Source organism: Canis aureus, chromosome 2, assembly GCF_053574225.1.
Source record: "Canis aureus isolate CA01 chromosome 2, VMU_Caureus_v.1.0, whole genome shotgun sequence".
NCBI classification, from domain to species: Eukaryota; Metazoa; Chordata; class Mammalia; order Carnivora; family Canidae; genus Canis; species Canis aureus.
Window position 1 is genome coordinate 18,639,771 of NC_135612.1, and position 14,589 is coordinate 18,654,359.

A 14,589-nucleotide genomic window follows, 5' to 3' on the forward strand; every position below is an offset into this window, starting at 1 on the left:
ATTCCAGATCCTGGGATCACACCGTGGGTTGAAGGCAGATGCTCAACCACTGAGCCACCCAGGTGTCCCTCTGTTCTATTTTTAAAGTCTTCATAACTTGCTTAATTGATTTTATAATTAATGGGTCATTTAAAAAAACTTGAAAAAGACATTTTCAATATACTTTCCTGTACCTTAAAGAAACACACACACAGACATACCACACACTTTCCAGACTCCCTTGCAGCTAGGTTTTCAGATATGATTTAAGTATATTCAGTTAGTTGTACCCTCCAGATATCTGGAAGGCAGCAGCAAAGTGGAGGCTACCTTACTGCTGTGCATACTATAAAGCACAGTCTTGGAGCACTAGTGACATCTCAAGACCCTGTCATTGGCTTTGTAAGAATGAGAGGCTGGTGTATCTAGCAGTAGTCTTATAAGTCAATCCCATAGTTCAGTGTTATTATTTTTGCTCTAAAGGTCAATTATTTTTTTAAAAAAATTAAAAATGAAATGATAGGAGGAAATATTTTAAATAAATCTTGACAAGAATATGTATAACTATTTTCCTGATCAAAATGTGATTATTATCTCTTCCAAAATATGCATGAATCCACTTTACAACAATGGTTTCAAGTTATATTTTCATTTTATAGTTGGTAAATTTCCCAAGGGAAAATTTGTGGGATCAGCCCCGTTTTCCAAATAGAAACATTAAAAAATGTTAAAACAATTTAAAAAGGACCATATAATTATTACTTGATTAAAAACAAAAAAACTTTAAATCCAGAAGGGTAGTGAAAAAAATGGTATCAGATTAAATACAGTCCTTTAAATTGAATACTTTAAGCCTTATTAAAACTTGCTAGATGTTCTATTTTTCCTCATTTTACCAAAGACCAGGAAAATATTTATCATGGATCTATTTGCAACCTGCTATAGGAGAAATTTTATTATAAACCATTTAGTCTCCTTCTTCCCCAAAGTTATTGAGATTTGATCATTCCTGTTTAGTGTTAACTCTTTAAATATATCTTCTCTCAATTTTATATTTTTCACCCAATTAACTCCTAAATCCCTTAGAAATTTTCTCAAAGATTTTATTTGCAAGCATTAAGCCATTTTACTATTTATCACTGATGACATATAAACTAATTATATTTTTAATGAAAAATTATACTGATGTGACTACTCTAAATTATATTGATGTGACTACTCTAACATGATAGATTAAAAGACTGTTTAAAATATTTGATAGAGGACACAGTCTCATCCTGATTCTACTTGCAAGAAGTGCCACTTACTTCTGGAGCATCTATTCAGAAATGAAATGATGGTTCATGGAAAGTTTTGATAAAATTGGAGATAACTTGTATTTTCAAAGCAAAGAAAATTATGTCATTTTTCCATATTAAAAAATAAAGTTGAGATTACAGTTACAAGAATTTTTTAGTGGCGTATTTGAAAGCGGAGTACCATTAAGAATTCTACATTTCCCATTGTGTCAAATAAAAATAATAAAAAACTCACACTGACAACTCTTCAAGCCATACCATTTTTATTACACTGAGATTTAAAAAAAAAACAGATAAAACTGTAATATACATCATTCAAAAATCCTGCTTTTCTTTTACATAAATAAATACAAAAACAGGGGCACCTGAGTGGTTCAGTCAATTAAGCATCTGCTTTCGACTCAGATCATCATCTTGGGGTCCTTCAATCAAGCCCCAAGTTGGGCTCCTTGCTCAGTGAGGAGTCTGCTTCTTCCTCTCCCTCTGCCTCTACCCCTACCCCAGCACACAACTCTCTAAAATAATTAAATAAAATCTTTAATAAGTACAAAAACATTTTAAACCATGATATTTACATGATGATTTAATTCTCTATAAATTGCTTAAATAGCAACACCCTGCAAACAAATTACAGAACCAACAGATAAGGAAAAAGCCTTCCAGGAGGCTTTCAAGGAAACAAAAGGTAGGGTTTACCTCAGATCTCTGCCAAGGAAGGAATGTGATAGTTCCACTAGCATTAGCAAAATCATCAACAAGATAATTAATGCCGTCGGATTCGATCTGTGAGATGGTGTAAAACACATGCACATAATCCAGAGCTCCTCTGGTTCGTTCCACCACACATGAAATGGTGGATCCCTCCTCTGCAATCTGAAATTGAATATAAATTATTTGTAAGTATATACTAATTCAAATCAGTGATAAAATTATTATGCTTTCATGGAATCCTTTTACCGTAACCTTAGTTCTTTAACTTTCTAACACTCTGAGAACTCCACAATCTTTTCTTCATGTTTTATAGATTTTACAAAGCTACAAAATACAGAAATTACAAAAATAATTCTTATAAGCAGTTAACTGTACATAAACTTCATTCACTGATACCATGTGTGTGCCAGCCACTGTGCTGGACACTATGGTACAAAAGATTACCAAAAAAAAAGCACAGTCTGTTCTCTGGATAAATCTAAAAAGGAAGACAAACTCAAAGTTTTATGATAAGTTGAGCATAGACAAACCAAATGGGGGGAGAGCAGAAGTGAGGGGTAGAGGATAGAATATGCTACTAGGGAGAACAGTCTAGGCATGGATAAAAAGTAACAGAGTGGATTTCATGAAATAATTTTAAGGATAGCATAAAGTGATAAGTGGCGAGAGCCTTGAGAAATGTCTACTGGGGAGATAAGACTCAGGTCAACGAGGGCATTTATGTTATGCTTAATATTTTTTGATAGTTTTGTCATATATACATGTATACATGTATACACACATGTATACACACATCTGTAGGTATTTTTTACCTGGAAAATATTTTTATCTGTAACACTTAATACTTAAAAATTATATAAAGCAAGGAATTAGAGGAGCTTTTTTTTTTTTTTGAGAGAGAGCGAGAGTGAGCACATGCATGAGCAGGGGAGGAGCAAAAAGTTCAAACAGGCTCCACCCCTAGTGCAAAGCCCAACATGGGATTCGATCTCATGTCCCTGAGATCATACATTAGCCAAAATCAAGAGTCAGATGCCTAAAGGACTGAGCCACTCAGGCGCTCCAGAAGATCTTTTAGAAAAAAGTTTTCATACTCTTAAATTCTCAGTCTTTTAAATTCAATTTTATTTTTATGTTAGTAAGCAGATATAAAATTCATAGAAAAAAGTACTGAAACTGAATGAATAAAGCTCAAAATACAAATCCTAATTTAGATAATGTCATTCTATTTTTCATATCAATCATAAGCACCTCTGTCAGCATTAGACAGAGCCACTTTGGTGCCAACTCTGGGGCTGGAAAGAACAGATTTTAAATTTATCCACAAACAGGCAATAGTCAAAACAGTTATCAATGAGCATGGAAACACCAGGAGATGTTCCAATAAATCCCAAGTTTCTCCAACCATCAGCACTTCTGCTTCGAAAAGTAATAGCAACCTTAGGTGCCCTTAGTAAACAAGACCAAGCACTCCTGGGACAATACTATAACTCTTTTATTTGCTTCCAGGTCCCTGACATGAGAAGCCCAAAATGACAGGTGGTTGTTCAGCAGAGCCCCCAGTGTGTCTCCTGGCAGACACCTCTGACCCAGGCAGAACCAGAACCAGCATGAGAGTGGGAAACACAAATTCTGGCAGGTGGCCACTGGCAGTGATGGAGATAAAGCCACTCTTACTTCTACGTCTTGCCTTCTGAACCCATGTAGTCCAGGTACTGAGAACACTGAACAAGTATCAGTCACTGGATAACATACTGGATCATGGGGGACAATACCCCCACCTTACAAGATGTGATCCCTGAGCTGGCAACTTAGCTGAGTCTTTCTTTTTTTTTTTTTTAAGATTTATCTATCTATTCATGAGAGACATGGAGAGAGAGGCAGAGACACAGGCAGAGGAAGAAGCAGGCTCCCCGCAGGGAGCTGATGCGGGGCTCGATCCTGGCACCCCAGGACCATGCCCTGAGCCAAAGGCAGACGCTCAACCACTGAGCCCCCCAAGGCGTCCCCTTAGCTGAGTCTTTAATATCCCAACCCATTATTGAAGCCAACTGCTTCCGAAGTGATGTGACACATAGTAAGGGCAGGGAATCTTAGGACTGTGTGCCTATTGTTACGCCTCCTTCACATAAAGGGAGTCCCTTTGAGTCAAGCTTCTGGGGGCACGCAGCAGGCATTATTTTAGCATTCAGATGATGGTCTAGCAGAACTACTAAGAACATAAACTCATCAGTTAAAGTAAGTGTTAATTCCAATAATAAGGAGTTTCTGTCCTCTCTGGAGTAAAAGCCTCACACTTAGTGCCTACTTCCATGCGCCTATTCACGTCACTCTCCCTAGAACCTCCTTGTCCCTAGTCTTGGTGATCTCAAGCCCCTGTCAGACCACTATGTCATTAGTACTGCAAATACGGATCTTCATAACTTCAGACCATTTCTCCATTCACAGAAGATGAATGGCTAAGTGGGCTGTTCATTGCTCTGCCCTCATCCTTCAGAGCATCTCCTGAACGGAGCATTAGAGTAGTGGTGGCCCACTTTTACAAGCAGCAACACATCAAGCCAGTGAGGCTTGTGTGAAGCAGGCTTGATTTTTCCTCCTCCATCAGTTAGTTACAGGTTCTAGGGCAAAGAGTTGACTTTTAAATATGTCCAGTATGAAATGTCTACTAAATATCCAAGAGATGTGTCAAGGGGGCAGCTAGAGAAATGAGTCTGGAACTTTGGAGAGAGGCCACAATTGACATAAATTTGAGATGTATCAATGTAAAATGTATTTAAGGTTACATACAAATGGTATGTAAATACATCATTATATAAATGCTATTGAAAGACTAGAGGGGATGACAAAAGAAGTAACTATAGATGGAAAGAAATGGACCAAGTATAATCAGCTATGCTATAACACTGGTTTTAAAATCATAAAATTGGGGGATCCTTGGGTGGCTCAGCGGTTTAGCCCCTGTCTTCGGCCCAGGGCATGATCCTGGAGTCCCCAGATCGAGTCCCACATCGGGCTCCCTGCATGGAGCCTGCTTCTCCCTCTGCCTGTGTCTCTGCCTCTTTCTCTCTCTCTGTCTCTTCTGAATAAAATCTTAAAAAATAAAATAAAATCATAAAATTGTTCCCATGCAATTGATATATCAGAGAGCATAATGTAGATAACCCATAATCCATAATCTGTCATGTGGATTCACATTTGCTTATGTGATTTCATCTTCAAGAAATGGTGAACACAGAAAACTGCAGCAACCTGAAACAAGCCACATGGGAACACAAACATACCTGAAACATCTACTAGCTACCTCAATCCAACACGTGTGTTGTTAGCCACACTTAATTGCATCTAATGTGACAACCTTCCCTTTGATGGCAGATAACCCTCTTCCCATGATTTCACAAGAATACACAATCTGCAATTCCTCTGACACATGCTTTTGCAAGGAAACTTAAGTTTTCTCTAGGTACACACCATATTTCTTGCAGTATTTAAGTATTAAACATCTATTGTGTAAAACTGTTTATTAGGTCCCTATCTTCCTTTTTTTTTTTTTTTTTCCTATCTTCCTTTTTCACATGCCACTGACCAAGTTTTTGAGTAGTGTTCTCCTAACCTATTTTTCCCTTAAGTTCTGTTTTCTTTATTTACTTTGGCATAGTGTAGGAATGTTTTTAGGAGCCCTTCTATCACATGATGGCAGAACTAACTGCTCTGAAGGTGGGGCCCTCCAACCCTGAGGCTGTAGAGAAGAGGAAGCAGTACAAAACCCAAGTCCTCGATCCTGGAGACCCGGGATCGAATCCCACATCGGGCTCCCGGTGCATGGAGCCTGCTTCTCCCTCTGCCTATGTCTCTGCCTCTCTTTCTCTCTCTGTGACTATCATAAATAAATAAAAATTTAAAAAAAATAAAATAAAAACAAAACCCAAGTCCTCTGGAGGGTATTATGTTGAGTGAAGTAAGTCAGTCGGAGAAGGACAAACATTATATGTTCTCATTCATTTGGGGAATATAAATAATAGTGAAAGGGAATATAAGGGAAGGGAGAAGAAATGAGTGGGAAATATCAGAAAGGGAGACAGAACGTAAAGACTGCTAACTCTGGGAAACGAACTAGGGGTGGTAGAAGGGGAGGAGGGCGGGGGGTGGGAGTGAATGGGTGACGGGCACTGGGGGTTATTCTGTATGTTAGTAAATTGAACACCAATAAAAAATAAATTAAAAAAAAAACCCAAGTCCTCAATAAGCATCTAATTTAATTCCTACCTTCTACCTAGGCATCTACAGCAGCATATTCACCACAGCTGCTGGTACATGAACGTGTGATGGAAAGAGTACAGCTTTAAGTTGGGGCAAACAGTCCCAAGACACCTGGGTGGCTCAGTCGGTTAAGCGTCTGCTTTCAGCCCAGGTCTTGATCCTGGGTCCAGGGCTCAAGGCCCACGTCGGGCTCTCGGCTCAGCAGGGAGAACCTGCTGCTCCCCTCAGCCTGCCATTCCCCCTGCCTGTGCTAATAGTTAAATAAAATCTTAAAAAAAAAAAGAAAAGTCAAACAATCCTGAGCTTCTTTGTACTACCACTTATCACATGATTTCTTCTTAAAATGAAGATCATAATGTCTCATGGATTTTGGTGGAGATTCAACAAGTGTCTTGTATGGTACCTATAGTAATATATTAAGTACTGAACAATTGTTATATTTCTTCTCCTTAACAAATACACAGACACATACACAACTGCAAAAAATAATGCTACATTCCTTTTTTTTTATCAAGAAATACATATGCTTACATATTGAAAAATACAAATCCCCATCCATTTTGATTCCTATCACAATGCGAACACATTTGCTCCATTATACCACCCCAAATTTTTAACTAGAATGGACATTTTCAGTGAGTTCTGTTAATAAGCCATTAATCCCGATGTGTATATTTTCAACCTTTCCCTTTTTAGCAAGGGGCATGGCCAAAGACACCTTCAGGAATCTTTATGTCTCCTTACAACTTTTCACCAAGTCAATAATCATTATTACTATGTAGCACCCAAGACTAAGAAAGGAGCTTTTTATTTGCAGTAATCACACAGGAAAAGCTATTTAACCATGCTTTCATTTAGTAAAGCCCTAATCAAAATGTATTAGCTACTATTTTCAACTTAAAAAAAAGAAAAAGAAAAACAAAGACTGTCATATCAATACAACTGTATACAAATATATGCTATACATAAGTTTATTTGTTTATTTTTTTTATTTATGATAGTCACACAGAGAGAGAGAGAGAGAGAGAGGCAGAGACATAAGCAGAGGGAGAAGCAGGCTCCATGCACCGGGAGCCCGACGTGGGATTCGATCCCGGGTCTCCAGGATCGCGCCCTGGGCCAAAGGCAGGCGCCAAACCGCTGCGCCACCCAGGGATCCCTATACATAAGTTTAATACAAAATTTAATGAATAACTTATTTAGTAAATTACAAACCACCAATAGGGAAAAAGCTTCAAATGCTTAAGGTCCATAGAAATCCACCTTTCATACTAAAAAATTTACAGAGAAATGACAGTGTCTGAAATTTGCTTTAAAAATTGGGGTCAGCCTGGGGGGCTCAGCGGTTTAGCACCACCTTGGGCCCAGGGCCTGGTCCTGAAGACCCGGGATCGAGTCCCACATCGGGCTCCCTGCACGGAGCCTGCTCCTTCCTCTGCCTGTGTCTCTGCCTCTCTCTCTCTCTCTCTCTCTCTCTCACTCTCTCTCATGAATAAATAAATAAAATCGTAAAAAAATAAATATAAATAAAAATAATTTCAGGGGATCCCTGGGAGGCTCAGCAGTTGAGTGTCTGCCTTCAGCCCAGGGCCTGATGGATCGAGTCCCTCATTGGGCTCCCTGCATGGAGCCTGCTTCTCCCTCTGCCTGCCTGTCTGTCTGTCTGTCTCTCTCTCTGTCTCTCATGAATAAATAAATAAATAAATCTTTAAAAATAAATAAATAAATAAAAATAGCTTTAGCCAAAATAAAGGAGAGAAAATCAGCAAAAGGCCAATAAATTTTGAAACTTAGATGGTGGGTCACTGCGGTTCATTATTCTATTTTCTCTGGTTTTATATAGAGATATATAAAATTTTCATTTTAAAAGATTTCTTATGGACACCGGGGTGGCTCAGGGGTTTAGCATCTGCCTTTGACTCAGGGCATGATCCCAGAGTCCTGGGATCCGGTCCCACATCCGGATTTCCACAAGAAGCCTGCCTCTCCCTCTACCTATGTCTCTGCCTCTCTCTGTGTGTCTCCCATGAATAAATAAATAAAATATTTTTTAAAAAAAATTCTAAATTCAGCTTTTTGAGTCCCATCCCATCTCCCCGCCAGAGATTCTGATTCAGAAATGGAGTGAATCCAAAAAGAAAAAAGAAAAGAAATGGAGTGAATCCCCAATCAGGAATGGTGCTCTGGAATATATATTAGATATTTCTGATTATTGTCATCACATGCAATACTTTGGGAAATACTGAACCAGATTATGGAATTATTAATACCAGAAGATAATTAAGACATAGAAAATAAAGTTAAAATATATTTTCTATTAAAATATACATCTAATTGCCTCTGGAATCATGATGAAAGCAAATGATCAGGCCAGTATATGAGAAGCATAATATCAAGAAAGAATCCTCAAAACCAATATCATTCAGTTTTTCACAAGGAACAATAGTAGCCACTACTGTTTTGAGTAAGAAATTTCCTCAATCTTCAGATCTGCAGAAGAGTAATTATAAAGGTTAACAATCAGAAAAGTTTTTGAAGCATATTTTCTCAGAAAAAAATAATGCACTGAGCCATAAATTGGCTTTCTGTGTTAGAAGAGAAGATGAAAGCTAATGCCTAATAATTACACAGCCAATTAATTTTTTATTTTGTTTCACACTTGGGTAAAAATCTGTGATACCAGATTATATCAATATCACACACATATCTAAAGGAATCTACTCACATAACATATGGCAAGCACTTAAAAAAACCACAGTCCAAGTTAAATAATACTTCATTTTTTACAAAGATCGTCTCAAAATGTCTCTAAATTTATTCATAAGCTGTGAGTTTAGAAGTATAAAATGCAATCCAAGTATTATTAAAAAAATGAGACTAGCAAGCTCTATGAATCACTAGGAAAGGCAATCTCATTACTTTATAATTATCTGATATACACAACTATAGGACATACAAAAATAGTGCTAAAATAAGGTGGAGAGAAAGTAACATTAAAGATTACACAGAATAACAAAACATGGGAGGAAAACAGGAGAATGTGGTTGCTATGCTACAGATCCAAAAAAAACTCAGTCATCTGTTCAATATAGATACCACCTGGAATCCAGAGGACTATTGGCGCAGCCCCATCAGGGCTCTCAACTACATGCATTCTTTCAATTATAATTTATTAAGCAACCTGCTATTTAGTAAAATATGGTGTACCTGGTTAAGATGGAGCAAATTACAAAATAATGATCAACTCTCTCAATATGGCAAGTATAGACTATGTCATATTCTCATTATTTTATTTTTTTTTTAATTTTTTTTTATTTATTTATGATAGTCACAGAGAGAGAGAGAGAGAGAGGCAGAGACACAGGCAGAGGGAGAAGCAGGCTCCATGCACTGGGAGCCTGATGTGGGATTCGATCCTGGGTCTCCAGGATCGCGCCCTGGGCCAAAGGCAGGCGCCAAACCGCTGCGCCACCCAGGGATCCCATATTCTCATTATTTTAGATGTGATTATGCTTTCATTTTAATCTTTGTATTATTTTACTTCATGAATCTATGAAACTGTAAAAGCATAACATGACTCAGACAGAAGTCTTAAAGACTTCTTAGGGATCCCTGGGTGGCGCAGCGGTTTAGCGCCTGCCTTTGGCCCAGGGCGTGATCCTGGAGACCCGGGATCGAATCCCACGTCGGGCTCCCGGTGCATGGAGCCTGCTTCTCCCTCTGCCTATGTCTCTGCCTCTCTCTCTCTCTCTCTCTCTCTCTCTCTCTGACTCATAAAAAAAAAAAAGACTTCTTAAAGATGTTTAAAACACCTCTTTTGCCTTCAGCATTTCCAAAGGGATAAGAAAAAAAATTAACTTTTCAATGTCACTGCAACAACACAATGAGAAGAATCTATGGAAGTGATAGTGGTTTTTATTTCTAAAAATCGATCAGATAACTAAAAAATTTAATCCCTCCAGACAATTCCAAGCCTAGCATAAACCAGCAATCCTCACATATTTCAGTTTCAGGACCCCTAAACACTCATAAAAATTACTAAAAACCCCATTTTTATGAAATCTGATGATATTTTGCTTATTTTGATGAAATCTGATTATATTTACTCTTTTACTAATGAAAATAGAAAAGAATTTAAATATTGGCAAATTAACTCATTTTAAAATAGCAATAATAAACTCATTACAGGGCAGCCCTGGTGGCTCAGCGGCTTAGCGCCACCTTCAGCCCAGGGTGGGATACTGGAGACCCAGGATTGAGTCCCACATCCGGCTCCCTGCATGAAGCCTGCTTCTCCCTCTGCCTGTGTCTCTGCTTCTCTCTCTGTGTCTCTCTTGCATAAATAAATAAAATCTAAAAACAAATAAATAAATAAAAACTCATTACATGCTAACATAAGCAATGTATTTTATGTGAATAGCTATATATTCTTAAAAAAAACTAGTGACAAAGGAGCATTGTTTTACATTTCTGTAAATGTCTTTTAATGTCTAGCTTAATAGAAGACAAATTCTCATACCTCCTTTCACAATCAATTTCTCTGTTGCCACTTGTTATTTTGGTTGAAAGATATATAAAATATCCAGCTTCACAGAGATATATGTAACTGGAAAGGGAGTATTTAAATGGTCTTGGCAGATAGTTATGGATATTCCTCCTCCACATTATACCTATTTGACAAATGGTAGTTTCTTCAAATTTAGTTGCAATATGAAATCAGACTCTAATACATTAAAATCCATTGGTCTACCTTGCACTTTGAATCACGATTTCAGTAAGCAATCAATAAATATTATTGATGATGATTATAGAAATATTTTATACTTCTCCTGTCTTCAAATCACACCAAGATGAAAGTAAATAAGAGTTCTATACTTATAGTCTTAATATTTTCAGGAATGAAAATGCTATAATACTACTGACAAATTCCAATGTTGGATCTTTGGACTCAACAGTACTCTCTTATATTAACTGTCTGTATTTTATTCCTTCCAATATATTCTATTTACCTCTATTTGGGCTTGGAGAATAACTAATCCTGTTTTCCTTTCCAGCAGTTCTAACAGTATAGGTATTGTGGCCTACAGAACAAAGTTCTCTCTTCTGCCATTAAAGTCTTACTGATTCTGTTCAAATTCCAAGATTTCTGAAAACAGCAAAGCTACATACCTATGTGGAGATAAACCAGAACCAACATAATCTATCGGAGGAACTTGTGAGACAAGAAAAAACTGAAAACTCACAATAATGGCCCATGAAGCCAGAGAAACATTCAAAAACTATTCCCCATTTTGGACAGGTTTTTAAAACTTCTGGGGTTTGTTTTTGTTTTTTCAGCCTGGTTGTTAAGGCAGCTAACTGAATCTAAATGTGTTTGTGGTTTGAACAATGAGCCTTTTCATGCCTTACTATTAAAATAGAAGTTCAATGAAGATTTATTGAGTACCTAATATGTTCCATTCTAGGTGCTGGAAATACAATAAATAAGACCTTATTACACTCAGAGTTCTTTTATCTCTTTGGTGGGAAGAGATGGCCGATAAATAAGTAAACTTTTAAATAATAAAAGAAATTTAAGAGTGTAATCAGTGCTACAGAAAAAGTAAAACTAGGTGAAGGGATGGAGAACAACCAGTTGGGAGAAGGGAATGGTGGATTACTTTAAAGAAGCAAGTCTTCACTGAAGAGATGTCTTTAAAACTGAGACTTGAATGACTGACTCTGAAAATCTGGACCAAGAGTGTTCCAAATAGAGAGGCTAGAAAGCCCTGATGCCCTGAGACTGGAACTAAAACCTGCAACTCTGACTGAAACATATTGACCAAAAAGGAGTCTGACCAACATGAGGACCAAGAGGAAGCCAGAGGCACAGGCAGGTGCCAGGTAGTAAACGGAATGAAAGGGAAGGTGATTTTATACGGTACCCTAATGGTGTCACAACCTGATGGAAGCCACCTGTCTTTTTAAAATAGAGATGATAATACTAAAAATATACGGTTAAAGATAAAGATCAGAAGTCACAAGACATAGGTTCAAATTCCAGTTCTTCCCACTGTATCTTAGGACAAAAAAAAAAAGTAAAATTAATATTTATTTAGTGCTAGTAACTGCCAGGCTTGAAAGAGGCATTTGATCCTGTCTTATTTAATTCAACTTGGGTTATTTTTTCAGGTCTCTAGGCCTCAGTTTCTAACCTTACTAAGTGGAGAGAATCATAACTAATATTTTTTGCAACTGTATTCTGGATTGTAAGGTATATAAAAAATTTAACATGTAAAATTCTTTAATGATTATTTATAAGTATTATTATTATAGATAAACATATTTCTTCTTTAAGTTATAGATTTTTATGACATTTGTCCTCCCTAGTGTAGGATATTCTTTTATTTCTGGTATAGAAAATGCCCATTATTTGAAGATCTCTATGATTATCACCAAACCAAAGAGCTAGGAAGGGCAAGAAGACATTTCAGAGACATAGCTCCCCAATTTGAGCAAAGGCAGGCCTATGAACAAGATACTTTTTTCACCCTCTACTGATTCATAATTTTCTTAATTGCTTCAATTTTCAAAAATGCCCTTCTAAATCTACAAGAATCAACTTGCTAAGGGAAAGACTCTTGTTCCTTGGCATCCTTTCACGGGCATGGAGCTGCTGTCATACTTAACACCTGTGAAGTGGTGTCAGGAGATCTCACATTACTGAATAAGAAACCAAGATGATTACGAATCTTTGAAAACCTGGAAAGAACTGATAAAGACAGTAAAACAGTCTAATGAATGAAGCTGGCCAAGAAGGGTGATAAGGAAGGCATTACACCCAACATGGAAGAATGTTACAACTACTTAAGTACATTTCACATGTGAAAAAAAAAAAAAACCCTCAAAAAATCACATTTTAATAGTTTCAATTACTATTATTCATAGAAGCTTTCAATATATATTATTTCATTTATGTATACAGTATCCAAAAAGTAGCCAAAGTAAATGACATTTTGTGAAATGCATTAACTTTAAAGATAACTGCCAAAGTTTCATTTGCTATCTTGTTATCATTTCTATGCTGATTAAGCCTTTGATTCAAACCGTGAACTTGTAAGAGCAAGGACTTTATAATTTACTTTTGCAACCACTGACTCTAGCATACTTCTGGGCTTAGAGTAGATACTTAAGCATGTTTACCAAGAAACAGAAAGACCACTCCCAAACAATTCCACCTACAATGAATTTTTTTTTTTTTTACAATGAATTTTTTAACTCCAAAATTCCCCAAGCTCATTATTTACCTCTGGTATACAAGTTCCTGTGAAACCAAACAAGCCATTGGCATTGTCACTTTTTTGTATTATTAATCTTGCTGTAGTATTCTCTTCAGAAATGCGAGCTCCTCCATACACAGAGACTAGTTTAAGAATGAATAATTCTTCTCCTTCTTCTTCATTATCATCTCTTGCAGAAATAATGAATGATTTGTTAGTTTCTCCCTGTCTGAACTCCAGATATCCAGAAACAGGGTGTAAATCACTCTTTGCTGGCATAGCATGAAGTTCATAAATTTCTTCCAAGGTCAGTTTCCGCTCATAGGACCTCACATCCTGCATCAAGCCTGTAAATCTGTCATTGCCATTCATTCCTGCCCCAATTCTCAGTGTTCCAGGACCTGAAATTAGAAATGGGTCTAAATGCTACAATATCCACAAGTATCCTGTCCCACATTAGAAGTGCGATTCAAAAGAGTGGTGCAATTTTGTTGAGTTTTTATTAGATAAGTAAAACATACAATAAGAATACAATCAAATAAAAGTTATTTTCTGTTATGATGAAAAATGAATTAGTAATTGCTAGGATTTAAGATATTTTGCACTAAAGGATATATTGTACATGTGTATATATATGTGTGTATATGTATACAGGTATATATGAGTGTATATTTAAATAGACATTTCTTCCAGGAAATTTAAAATTTTCCTTGTGCATCTAAAAATGGGGTGATTCAATTCGGTCACAATTTTTTAGACTTTTGTACTACTATTCTTCAAGAACTTCAAGGCTTGATCTGTTAGAAATGCATCTTGAGTTAAATAAAGCTATGAGAATTTAACAAAAGTTTTAGTGGACCAAATATAACTCCTTACCCAAACAAGTAATGCAATAGATGTAGAAAAAGTAGTATTCCTTCCCAGGAAAAATATCATAGGCAAGTCTTAGAGATTTTTTTCATGGTAATCACAACATGCAGCCCAATTACATTACTCTATATCAATAACAACTCTTTTTGAAAATTCACCAGTTCTTATTTCTTTACTTATTCCCTCTCCAACAACTCAAATAACACATTTAT

The 14,589-nt window shown here is 36.7% G+C and overlaps 1 protein-coding gene across 1 annotated transcript in view; it reads right to left on the reverse strand.

The window, feature by feature from the left end:
* Window positions 1-14,589, reverse strand: part of ADGRV1 (adhesion G protein-coupled receptor V1) — a 521,868-nt gene that overhangs the window by 434,065 nt on the left and 73,214 nt on the right. Inside the window, exons 21-22 of the mRNA XM_077865031.1 lie at window positions 13,535-13,908; window positions 1,974-2,150 (exon numbers count right to left, since the gene is read on the reverse strand). Coding sequence (XP_077721157.1) covers window positions 1,974-2,150; window positions 13,535-13,908 — 551 coding nt within the window. The remainder of the gene's footprint in view (window positions 1-1,973; window positions 2,151-13,534; window positions 13,909-14,589) is intronic.